The sequence below is a fragment of the Pholis gunnellus genome (assembly GCF_910591455.1).
Source record: "Pholis gunnellus genome assembly, chromosome: 2".
Lineage (NCBI taxonomy): Eukaryota > Metazoa > Chordata > Actinopteri > Perciformes > Pholidae > Pholis > Pholis gunnellus.
In genome coordinates this window covers 14,091,476-14,104,858 of record NC_136536.1, presented here as the reverse complement: position 1 = coordinate 14,104,858, position 13,383 = coordinate 14,091,476, and the positions used below count along the sequence as shown (strand labels likewise).

Sequence of the window (13,383 nt, the reverse complement as noted above, 5' to 3'; positions counted from 1 at the left end):
TGATAAGAAACATTTTTTTCCTCTGCATTTTGCTTATGCAGCTCCAAAAGTGTCCGGTCTAAGAATGCAGTCTTTATTGCCCCAGTGCACAGAGCAGTGGTATGCATGACTCTTTTTGTGAGGCAGATTTAGAAAGCCCTCTTTAGAGGCTGAACACAGCTTCACAATCAGCTTAATGCCTGCCTATAATGAATACCCTTCTGTGTGTCAATTTGGCAGACTGTGTGTATATGTGTGTGTGTGGATTCTGTTTGTGTTACACTGATAGGGTTCTCAGGTTGGTCGGTAATTCTATCATACTCTGTGTGTTTGTGTGTGTTTAAGTTTGTGTTGCTGTGTGAGCTTGTGCGAAAGGGTTGGTTGACATGTGAGTGTTTGTCCAGACATTGTGCAGCAGCCTGTAACTGCCTCACCTCTCTCTCTCTCTCCCTCTCTCTTAGGGCTGTTCTGTTGTCAGTGCGAGCTCATGCTAGTGATGGACTACAGCCGGACGGACGCTAACCTTAGCTGGCTTTCACAAAACAGCATTCCGCCTTACTGAGACCAGCTCCACAGAATGCTGAGTCCTATTGTCCCCTATAGTGAGTACACTACAACCTTCTTTCTCTCTACCTTACCACATGTCACATCGAAAAGCTCCACTTCACTTAGTTGGACTTTGCCTGAATCAATGAACTACCCACTTCTAAAAATAAGTGGGAGTAGACACTGTGTTCAGTATTTTGCAAACAAGGAAGAAATGCACAGGTAACTGTGAACATGTGCAAGCCTCTTTGCAGAAACCTGACTTTTTCCTTGACGTGCACTGTGGAAATGCTAAACCCCGGGCACCGACCCTGTCTGAATGTTTCATCACCAGGCAGAAGACACCAATGGAGAAGGACGAGGGACAGAGGGAGGTTTGAGGGCTGATGGTTTAAGCAATAGAAACCCCTCGGTTCTGCCAGTGTCAGTTTACCAATACAGCTCAGGACTTAACACCACACATGCTGCCTAATGCTCTCCCCCCTTTTCCCCGTTCTCTCCTTTCTCCCTTCAATGCTGACCTAATAACCGACGTGTCCAGTTTTGTCCTTCCCCTTTGCACCCTCTCACCAGGTTTCATTTGAGTCCAGTGCTCTGGCTCTCCAAAACAGCATTGTTTGCCGGCCAGCATGGGGCTGCCTCCGTGGCCTCGGCCTCAAGAGCCCCTTTTTCCAGCTCTTTAATTTGCCTCAAAGGAGCATTATTGGCATGACAGCTAAAAGAATAGAAGGAAAAATCAAACAGAATGGTTAAATTTATAAGTATTACTTAATAATTGATGGCAAAGTCTCTGTGTAAGGCAAGTATGGGATGAGAAATCATGAGAAATCATACTGGACAAAACAGCCTGATGAAAGCCGATGTTTGACAGTAATCATGACACTTTGTTTGCTTTTTAAATTTTGCTCTGTAAATGTCCTGGAAATAGTGAATGTTATTATTCGCCCACTCACAGGATGAGTGAAATTTGAAATTGTTGCCAGCCGAATAAGTAGTTGACCATGTGTGTTGTTACCAAACATGTCCTTTCACAAGTGGCTCTTGATGATGTTGATGTAATGCCTGTTCTCCCAGAACATGTCATGTTTATACCTTCAAATCCAGCGGATTTGCTCAAATATAACTGATGGACCAATAATTTGCAAGAACATGCATACTTATTTTGCTTCCCATCAAGGCCTGTTTAAGTGGTTGTTCCATCAGCTCCCTGCACCCTGCTAGTCCACACTGACTGAACACACTCTCCCTGCTGCTGAAGAAGAAAGCACGTCCAAGAATGTCACAAACTGCTGGTAGAATAGTTAGCATGCTTTCAGCGCCTGCACAGGGCTTGTCCTTCATGGGAATCTTCTAGTACGCTACGTACTTGCCTTTGTGTGTGATTTACTTTTACGTTCGGGATGCACAATGATGGTTTTCCTCTGCTTCGTCAAGAAGCTTCCCAGTTCTTCATGTATAGAGTATCTCTGTCCTGCAGCGGTCAGATCATTTCAGAACAGCCTGCTAGTGTGTGTGTGTGTGTGTGTGTATGTAGACAGAGGGAACGTATAAGCGCAAACAGCAGTGTTATGTAGTCTTGTTGTTGACTCTCAGACCAGTGACACACAAACAGACCTCTGTGCTCGCTGGTGACACTGCAGCTCACTGTCTCTTACTTAAAGACTGTAGTCATGATTCCGCTGAGTAAAAAATACAACTGTGAGGGTCTTTGCATGTGCCGGACATGCGAAGTCTCTCACCTCCATGTTGGAATCCCCAACAAAAATTTGTGGGAATGTTGAGCATTCCCACTTTCCAACGCTATTTCTGACTCCTGCTGTTGCCATTTCTGCCCCGGCACATAGATGGGTCCCAGCGTGTAAATGCGCACATGGTGACAGAATAGTTAGGACAGGTAGACCCACAAACATACTTCACTCTTTGACATCAGGACTGCCCTACAAATCTAGTCCTCATGATTTGGATCCAACATTAAGCCAGTGTGTGTGTGTGTGTGTGTGTGTGTGTGTGTGTGTGTGTCCCATTGTTCCCCCGTGTGTCCGGCCCTTGGCTCTTGTCTCCGGCCAGTCCGGAGGACTTCAAGCTGGGGCGAGCAGCCATGGCCGGACCTGAGAAGAAACCTGAGAGAGATTCCAGGGGCCATGGATACTCCTGGTGGGATTTGGTGCAAAGAATCTGTAATCTGCACTTCAAACACACTCTTAAATCAGTCCCAGGCCGCCAACCCAAGAGTGCCCTAACTCTTGTTGCTGGGGCCCCCGCTGGTGTAGCGATACCTTTTCTTTTAAAACAACACACACACACACACACACACTCACACACACACAGAGCAACTACACACCGGAGTCCAAATCTGGCAGTTTTTATAGCTCTCCTCTGACTGACCCCTCTCCCTCTCCTTTCTCTCGCTGGCTCTGTTTTTATGTTTTGTGCAAGTGTCTTTGTGAATGACTCGGCTAAGTCATGGAGTAGTTTGTATAGAGAAAAAAAAGAAGTGGATCTCATCCTGGCTCATCCTGAAGGAGCAGGCTGGAGGGCTGCGCCAGCGTCTATTCCTTTTGTAGGCAGAGGGGTATGAGTGCTGCAGTGGAGGGGCCTGTGAGGCCCTTCAGTAAACACACAGCCTGCCAAAGTGTGTGTCTGAATAAGCGCCGAGATCATTAGTGTAGGGTGTGAATGGGCTCTAATTAGCCCCCAGTGTGTGTGGTTGGGTGTGTGTATATGTCTGTGTGTATGTTGTGCATGCATTTGTGTCCACAAGAAAAGAAGGTTAGGGACCCAGGGCCCTGTGAGTCCACTGGCTCTGGGCTCTGTCTCTCTGAGGGTTCATCAGCTCATTAAGGAGACCTCCGCTCCCGTTAAGGGCCCAATTAAGAAGCAAGGTGGTGAGGCTCATTTGGATGGCAACACTTCACTGGATTCCTGAGGCAGCAGAATTCAGAGCTCGACAATGAGACACAACTTCTTTCACACTAGCAGAGATAATTAGTAAATGACCACGCTTGAGAAATAACATACTTTAATCGTTATGCCATTAGGTGTTTGTAATGCAGGGATTAAAAAAAAAAAAGTATGCACTGCCACAGAGGGAAGTGTGTTTGTTGATATATTGAGCTTCCTATAATTTGGGTGTGTATGAACAGAAAACAACAAATCAGAGCTGTCCATGTGCTGAAAGTACAAGATGGGAACACAGAGGGGCCAGGGGATTTGGACAGAGAGGAGGGAATGCAACATGCTCACTGGGAATGGGGGCCGAATAAGGGAGGTGGAGATGCAGAGGATCGGGGCAAGAAGGAGATTGCAAGGAAAAGAGCTGAGGAGGGGGAGATAGAACAGAGATTGGGCGAGTGAGACAGATGGAAGGGGTGATTGGTCATCACAGAGCCTTTGGACAGCTGTTCTCTGATATATTAGTGAACACAATGACCTAAAGCCAGCCTGCAGTCACAGAAAATAGGGCCCCTGTTTTTCATGAAGGGGAGTGGGGGTTGTACGGGGGGTCGTGGTGAACAGGGTTCTGCCATTTGTGGACGTGCGTTAGCAGGCACGGGGGATGGGGGAGTTGTTTCTAAAATTACGAGCATGAAGTGACGTATCCAGCAATTAATCTGGAGGCTTTCTAGTTTTGGAGAGTGCTGAGGAAAGGGCTGTAAAATGAGCATGCTCTCAGATGGGAGTTTGCTTTTTGCTGCACTATCATTAGCAATTCTAAACACGTTTGTCAATTAATCAATGTTTAACAAATCCCATCAAGTAGTTTGGCTACTGCTCCCCTCCATCTCCTCTGCAAAACAACAACTTTTAATGACTCTGAATATTCGTTCGCCGCTGATGAATTTGAGAGTCACCACATGGAAGCTTGTTTTATTCCGTTTATTGACAGGTTCTGAACAATAATTATGTTTTATTCCATCAATATTAGTAGTAGAACAAGGGCAGTATGATTTTACCGTTATCTTAAAAATACTCCTTTTCTTCCAATACATCCCTATTAGGTGCACACACTGACAAAATCTATTCTGACATCCCAACATTCCCAAAGGGGGACGAAACAAAAAATAGAGTGAGTCAAAGTGTCATTCTGATACATGGAGTACAGATAGTTTATCCACAGAGAGAGGAAGGTGCAGCGATAGGGGGAGAGAGACACACACACAGAGGACATCCCTCAATGCCACTGCAGGAGATGGGCTCCTTCCTCCTGGGATTCGACTGGTGAGGCGTGTTTGAAAAGAGCTGCGTCTGCTTGTGCACTGGGCAGCAGGTGTGAAAACTCCCCACCAGAGCTCCCGCACTCTTCTGTTATTACATCTTTTTAGGGCCATGAAAGAGAGCGCAGATGAGCCAGAGGGAGCGAGAGGCAGCGAGGGAGTGCGGGATTGTGTTTCATTTGATTGATAGTAGCCCTGTGACTAACACATAGATTTATAATAATTTTCTCTAGCAATGCCCAATTATGCATGTCTGATGAATTATGATCCCTGTTGTCCGGTGTGCGCATTATCCCTGTGTTAAGGCGCTTTGGGAAGGGCCTCTAGGACTGACCTCAAACTTCCTTTAACAGTTTTCTTTTACAAAACCCCACACGATGACGTTATTCAGCATCTGTGGGGGGAATATTGTTGGAGGTAACTTGACATTTTGTAACTTGATTATTGTACAATATACATATTTCCACAATATATGTAAGGTATTCACCATCATTTTTTTTGTATTTTGGTAAAAACTGCAAGAGCTGTGAAATGTGTATTTCATACCAAAGTGAGAGAACATCCAGAGACAATTTTCCACTGTCTCAACCTGCCACACGGTGAATTGTGGCCGGCCTCTCAGATTGGTGTTTTTATGACAGACCAGGTATGCAGTATGCAGCGGCAGGACGGCAGGAGACTAGTGAGAATGTCCTGGCTGATATTAGTGTCATAAATCACAGTGAACTTGAGAACAGACAACTTAAGGGGCTTCAAGAGTGAACAACAAATCAAGATAACAAACACTAATAAATAACAGTTTCTAAATGCTCCTCCCTTTGAACACAAAACTCAGTTCATGATTGTACAAAGCAGTTATTTTGGAATTGTTTGCTTAAATGCACAGACGTGTTGGAAAATGCTGGAGAAAGACATAATTTCTTCTACATATTTATGTTTATCAAGCAGGAGTTTCATCCTATAACTCATTGATTAGCTTGCACTTGCTGAATACATAACAACTGATGCAGTGATCACAGCACCAAGTTTGTGATTTATCAGCACAAATATAGTGTCTGTCACACGCTGCCCTTCTCTCCAATTTCTGCTTGTCATTCTCATTCGGTCCGGCTCTGTTCTTTGTATTGTAACTGCATTCATTTGAAGCTTTTCTTTTTAAAGTGGCTGTTTCTGAGATGTTTCTAAATTGAATGCCTGACATACCACCACAACAGCCGGAGCAGCATTCACAAAACAATTGGACACTGCCGCTTTCTGTTTAGAAATATTGAAAGAATTTTGTTTTTGGCAAAGTGAGTTCACACCCTAGACAGAATTATCCTTTCATTGTGGAGGTCTTTGGGGTCAGCACATTCGTTTAGAGCAGAAAGAGCTGGGTTTGGCTGCAGTTTCTCCATATGAGGACAACGTTTTGATTCTTTTTTTGTGTTCATTTATTTTTTTATATATTGTGCAATAATGTGATTACAAAAGGAGTGAAGACAAGTACATGGAAACATAAACATCCAATGGCGATAAAGCAAAGCAAGCCAATGACAAAAACAACTTTAATCCTGCAGTAGATTCTTACCTTTTTCTTGGTGCAATATATTTTGTAATTGTCAAGTTGACCAGCAAAGCAGGTCTGCATCATGAAAGCTCTTGTTATTAATGTGTTATATAAGATTAGAAACAGAGGATGACAGGATTTATAGATCTATGTACAAGCACAATGCTCTCCCTAATTCGTTGCCTGTGCGTGGAGGTTGTACGATGGAGTGGATGTTGGTAGTTTTCTCTTGGTGGGTGGGGGTAGAGCTCAGCCATGAATAGAGCCCTGATTTGATTGATCCACAGCGCTCTTGTTTACAAGCGGCCTCTTCACAATCGGCACAGTTTAATAGCACACTGTCCCAGAAGGGTTGTTGCATCCGTGTCCGTTTTGTTCCTCGAGGCAGGGAAAACAAAAGTGCCGGGAAGGGAGAAGGGGAAAGCAACCTCAGGGGAGCAGTGAAACGGCACTGGAGCCCTCCGTCTCCAGGCTTCCTGCCAAGATAACGTTTCAACTCACCCACTAATACTTGTTTTATAGGAAACCACAACACAGTCTAGAGTTCTACCAGCCTAAATAGGCCAAAAACTGCTCCGGTTACACCGTGTCAACATGACATTCGGTGACTTTGTAGATGGCAGATTGTGGCATTTAAAGGCAGAAATCTCAAATGAAACTAACATGTTCCCTCTGAGCCATAAGTAGTCTAATTTTGATTTTTAGGGCCTCCTCAAAGTAAAGCTAGTTTCTGCTGAAGAGAGCCATGTCACTGTCTTCATCACGCACTCCTACAATAGGATGCAGCTCACACAGGTCCCTCAATAAATCCCAGGCTGACACAAAAGCTGTCAGTGGACTGCTGCTGAATAGATTAATAAGATTTCCATAATTAGATAGGCCCCTGACAATAGGATCCTTTAGGCTTTGTCTCAGGGCCAACTGGATTGCAGAGCCGCGCACGTCTGCTGGACGGACTTCCACTACAATGGCCGCGAAGACAGTAAGGCGGTCAGCAGAAGAACATCTGTCTCTCCTGGGGCCGAGAACACACACCCACCCACAGTGGGAAGTTTCATGTGCATACACATAAGGTTCTTATCAAGCTCCTCGAAGGCAAGTAAAGCCATCGGTCAACAGAAAAGTAGTCTCCGCACTATTTTATGTATACTTCAACCAATTTCTGTTTACCATAAATTCAACAGCACAACTGATAAATGATCAAATATATTAGATACTCCAACACACTCCTTTCTGACTGGGTCACAGAGCAGCTTTACTTGATAGCAACAAAGGCCTCCAACATGATTGAATGAGTGCGGGATTGCCATTTTAAAACATACTGAGGTCCTTATTCATTCTTAGTAAATGTGTTTGTTTTATTAATCCATAATCCACCTCTAATATGAGTAAGATTGAGTTGATGGGGGTGTGGCAGGAGAGAGAAATGTTAAAGCATTTGGAGCTGAAAATTGTACAAGTGAAAGTTGGAACATGTAGTTGCAACATTACTTCTGGATTACAAAATTCCCAAATTATTTTAGCAGTTTGTGTTTTCTGTGTCGTATAGGATCATTTAAAATCTAGCATGGCAGTGAAATCTGTATGTAAGTTAATCTAATGATTGCACTGCTTCCCACAGTGCGTCCACATTGTCCTGATTTCCTGCGTCTAATCTTAGCTTTCTTCCTGCGCCTCTAGTGAATTAATCTACATGATTGCTCTGATATAAGCAGAAGTGTAGATTAGAACTTGCTCAGTTTATTGTGGAGCGCTACTGCTCTAAAAACCACAATCCAGCCGAGGCCAAGATCTAATTACATGGAAAGGGCTAAACTGCTCTGCAACCCTGCTGTGTTCATCAGGGGAGTGAATGGCAGCCTATCGCTCGCCTAACTCTGTACATACAGAAGGAATTATTGAGCAAAATGCACTTTTTTAGAAAGTAATTACTCTCAGATTTAATATGTTTCTTCGGTTATGCACAGTTGGTCCTTACGTTGGTCAAGGGGGTAGTGTGAGAGAAGTCCGTTCTGTATCGGTGCTACTCTGATGATGGAGTGGACAGCAGTTAGCCTGCCTCACTGAGTCCTCTAATGTCCGCTCCAGTCCGCTTAGAGAGGACGAAGCGCCTGCTGTCCACTCCTTCCCCTCCCTCTTCCATCCCTACCTCCCCGCTGCAGGTTTTATGAGCTCCCCTGGGCTCTCATCCATCTCTGTCACACACAGGCCCCATTATTGGGGCTGCTCACTGGTTGGGCTGCAGATGGGAAGGGCCTGCAGGACATATATGGTTTCTGCAGCCCGGACAAAGACCTGCGAGTCAGACCACAGAAATATGTGGTCATCTGGGTGTGGACAAGACAATGTCTTCAACATGTTTGTAAAAAAAAAAGTGTGAGAATGTTCCTTTACCTCTTGCTGTGGAGGGTGTGTGGGTTGGCTGGAGCTTAGGGAAGTACTTGAACTGGTTTGGCCATTGGGAATTTAAGGCAGTGGATTTGAATATGAAGGACATGATAATCCAACGGCCATCTGGTCTGCTGGTCTCATCTGACTGAATAAATAACGCTAGTAATCTGAAAACACACATGGTGAGGTTTGGAAAGCGGGTAAAGAAAGAGGGCAAAGTTAAGGAGTGAGCTAGAGAGGGCAGCAGCAGAATCGCAGGCTGTGGATATTGAGATTTGATTTAAATGGCAATAAGAAGCCTGGCTCCACACACGCAGACAGCCATGAATAATGAATCAACAGCCGTCCACCGAAGGAAAGGCAGAGAGGCCAGCAATGACGGCTTTTTGCTCTATTCCTTTTTACCTCCCCGTCTCTGGCTGGAGTAGTCCTCACCTCAGGGTGAATCATGACACTTCAATAATGCCAAGCTATGTATGGAATGTCAAGCTAACGCCTCAGCAAGAGGTAGCGCTAGTCTTCATGAAATACACAATTCTATTACTATCCTCCTGTGATAAAACTCACGCATACAAATATTCTTCAGATGTGAAAATTCACAGTTGAACATACAGGCACACTAAAACATGGGCTTGAGAAGATAAACAGAATAGTGTGCAAACACAGAAATTTAGCAGATGCGTTGTTTACTTGACTTGTTAGACCCCCAAACATATGCATGTTCCGCTCATTTCAGATGCAATGTCGGTGGAATGTTTACTGGAAAATAAGACCTTTGCATGAGGGGACATGAAGGGAAAACAATTCATGGAACAAAATCTCTCTTTCGACTGCCCTCTCTGCTGTTAGCTCAGCGATGTGCTCGGTGCGTAGCAGCCATGATCAATCAGAGCTCAGCCAGTGCTGAAGTCAGCCAGAGGAACAGACATTCCACTTTCCCAATGTTCCATGGGAGACTGTGCTGATGAATAGCACACTATGCTGCAAATCCAAACCCAACCCCCTCTTGCTTTCTCTCTTTTTCTTTCTTTCTGTCTTTCTCACTCTCTCCACACCACTGTCCGCACACACACACACACACACACACACACACACACACACACACACACACACACACTCTCTTTCCCTCCCTCCCTCCCTCCCTCCCTCCCTCCCTCCCTCTGTCCAGCCGGCCACTGGGCCTTTGGAGCTCTGGTGTACGGTGGGTGGTAGGTGGGGGTGCAGGGCGGAGAGAGCAGGCATTCAGAGCAACATGCACGGGGAGATAACAATAGGTCCTCTGGGAGACCTGCAGATGTTAGCAATACAGGGAATAGTGGTGGGATCGTATTGCTATACTCCAACATGGGAAACTGCAAAACAACACATCCAACGTACTGATCTGCCTGTACTCTTTTTCTTTCTGCAGCTTTCTCTTTCTCCATTCACCTCCCCATAACCTTCCTATCCCTCTCTGGGAAATGTGAGCCCCTTCTGCTATTATAAATGATGGCAACACTGAAAAAGATTCCTTTCCAAACAGAAGAAAGGCAATTTCTTTTCACTGGCTGCTTGAAGAGGAGGGGCTCAGACCATGTGTCACTGTGCACAGGATAGTGGTCATTGACAAATGTCCGCTAATACTGCTTTGCACCGTCTAGTTCACTAGTTCATTTTAAACTGAATATAGACTATTATTTTGACTATTATTTCTGAATGAAAATAAATAAGGAATAAACAGAGGGGACAGGTGTCGCAGCATGGTGAACAAATACAATAAAATACAAGTTTCTGCTGTACCTTAAGTATTGCAGAGTATGTGTCAAATTTAACATTGAAAGAGCCATTTCACTTTTAAAAAATTATATTATAACAGTATATTATATTATATTATAATATATTTTATATATAGGCAATCTTGGAACTTAAAGTTTTACTTTGAGAAGCAAATGGAGGAAAGCTCTTCTCTAGTTGTTAGTCACAGGAAAGGAATCATAGATGCTAAATTGACCCAGATGTATTTACATCCATGATTGCAAAGCTGCACAGCTTAGTTTTCTACCAAAGTTCCTCATTCTTACACCACCAATAGACTCTTTTCTGACATAATTGCAATTATAGGAAAATCATGACCTGGTTCCCCCGTGTGTTTCTTTTGACAGGCCTGTTAAAGATGCACTGGAACCCAGAGCATGCCCAGCCTCTCAGCCAGTGGCCTGAGCAGCACCTGGACGTCTCCTCCACCACCTCCTCTCCAGCCCACAAGTCGGAATTGTACTCTGCTCGCGGTCGCGGCGGCTACAACCACGCCTGGGCCAATGATGACATCTCTGCTCTCACAGCCTCCAACCTGTTGAAGCGCTATGCTGAGAAATATTCTGGCGTGCTTGACTCACCGTATGACCGGCCACCTACTCTGGGCGCCTACCCAGAGCCAGGGGCCTTTGGGGGCCTCAACACCCCAAAGGCTGAGCTGGAGCCCTGGCCACTGACGCACAATACCGATGCCTCCTATTCCCTGGTGCCCCCTGGAGGCCATGACAGCCTCTCAGGTTCAAAGGTCATAGCCACATCTGCAGGCCCTCCAGGGGTTAGTAGTGTTTCGGTGGTGAACAGTAATCTCTCAGACTCGGGCTACAGTGGCAGCAGTTCCTGCAGTGGCTCCAGTGAGTACCCCTCTAGCTACAATGGCACCTATCTCTCCTCAGGGTACTGTCCCCAACCCAGTGCAGCACTTCCCCCTGCCTCCCTCCACACTCTCCAATCCACCCCCACCCTAGTGCCCAGCTATAGCCCTACCACACCTGTCTATAACTACCCCCCTAGCACATACCCTCCCCAGACCAGCCTTGCCCCCAGCTACAGCCACCCCTCTGCAACTTACCTTCCCGCAGGTCTGCCAGCCCCTACTCCAGTTCCCTCAAGGCCCACAGTTGTAGGAGGCAGCTACAGTTACCAGATCACCAACCTTGGGACATCTGATTCTGAAGGGACATTAAAAAGAAAAGCATTTGAGATGAGTATAGAAGAGGATGAGAGTGCAGACGGGTCTCGTTACAGGAAATATAGCTATGACTCCTTGAAGGCTGGGGGAAACTCACCCTACAGTGTGAATGACAAAACAGAGTGCCGGGGAAATGGCTTCAGCAGTTCAGGCAGCACAGACCCTCATACCTTCAAGGCCAGTAAGCCCTCCTCCCAGCCCCTGGTGTCTCCTCAATATGGGGCAGCTGGGGAGTACAGCCCCCCTGCAGGCATGACGGGGGAAAATGGCGTGGCAGAGCAGGGCTTCATCCAACAGCAGCACCGCTCCCAGGCCCACAAACGCCCCCCATTGTGTGCTCCAACTGTTGAGACTATGAAGAGCCCAGACCCCCGACTGTTGGACCTTGTCAACGGGGAGTTACTTGACTGCAGTCCAGCACTGGGCTGGGGCGAGCTGGCTGGGCTCACCCATGTCAAGGCTGCCCTGGAGGAGGACCTGCTGTGGCCCGTGTTGAGGCCCAGTCCAGTGATGCGGCCTCCAAGAACCGTCCTGCTCTTTGGCCCCCGAGGAGGAGGTAAGACGACGCTGACTCGTTCTTTGGCCTCACAGCTGGGGGCCTCCTTCTACCGGTTGAGTGGAGCCATGCTGGCCTCTAAAGGGAAGGCTGAGGCAGAGCACATTCTGGGCTCTCTTTTGCAGGTGGCAGGTGCACGACAGCCCTCAGTTGTGCTGCTCAGCCAGGTGGAGGCCATGGAAGAGGAGGGGCTGAGGCAGACACTGCTGACCACCCTGGAGAAAGCCCAGGTGGGGACCACAGGTCTGGTGATTCTTGTATGTGCCACCGGAAGGCCAGATCTGCTGCAAGATGCAGTGCATCGGAGCTTTGCCAAACGATATCACGTTGGGCTGCCAGATGTTGGTATGCGCAGGCAGGTGCTGCTGCAGGCACTGTCGCCCCAGGGCTGCAGCCTAAGCGAGAGGGAGCTGAGTGCTGTGCTGCAGCGCACAGAAGGCTTCTCAGTGTGGGAGCTGCTGCAGCTCTGCCAGCAGGCACTCTCCTCAGCATCCACCCCCGCTGGGGCCATGCATGGCCACCCCTCATCCTCCAAACCCCCAGCCTTCACAGACTTTGAGAATGCCTTCTGCAAGGTGCGCCCACACACCACCACAAAAGAACTGGACACTTGCATAGAGTGGAGCAAGATGTATAACCACTGAGAAAGCAGCCGGTCACTGTACTTGGACTCCTCGTCTTTGCTTTGACATGGAAAGCCATGGGAATGTTTTCTTGTTGTTCTGTAATTACAGATTATGCAGCCAAAAGAGCCAGAGAAGCTCAACGATACAGGAGAGCTGACTACGTTGTTTTACTGGCAGAAGCATGCATGAAGTGTGCTGTTTTTTTTCCGTATGAATATCCACAATACTTTTTTTCCCCCAAAGAAAATAAAGAGGAATAGGCCTTGTTGAGTGGGGTAGTGTATTAGTCTTTTGGCCAATGGGAAAATCAGATTATATACTATTTGGATACTCTCAGAGATCCTGATTAGCCTTGGTCCGGGACAAAATCAATTATTTGTTGCTAGGTGACGTGGTCCAAGATTATGGATAATCAGGGTTTGGAAAATCCCCCCTTTGACTGCTACTCTCAGGATCCTATTTATTGCCAGTCCACTTCCATGTTATCTTAATGTTGATTTAGTCATTGGATTGTCACAAATTATTCAGTAAGAAGGGCT

The 13,383-nt window shown here is 46.4% G+C and overlaps 1 protein-coding gene across 1 annotated transcript; it reads left to right on the top strand.

Annotated features, from left to right (window-relative positions):
- Positions 1 to 10,820: 10,820 nt before the first annotated feature.
- Positions 10,821 to 12,862, top strand: fignl2 (fidgetin like 2; the record flags this gene model as incomplete). Its single annotated transcript, XM_079169052.1, has 1 exon — positions 10,821 to 12,862. The coding sequence occupies exon 1, from the start codon at positions 10,832 to 10,834 to the stop codon at positions 12,860 to 12,862; it is 2,031 nt and encodes a 676-aa protein (XP_079025178.1). The 5' UTR covers positions 10,821 to 10,831.
- Positions 12,863 to 13,383: the final 521 nt, after the last annotated feature.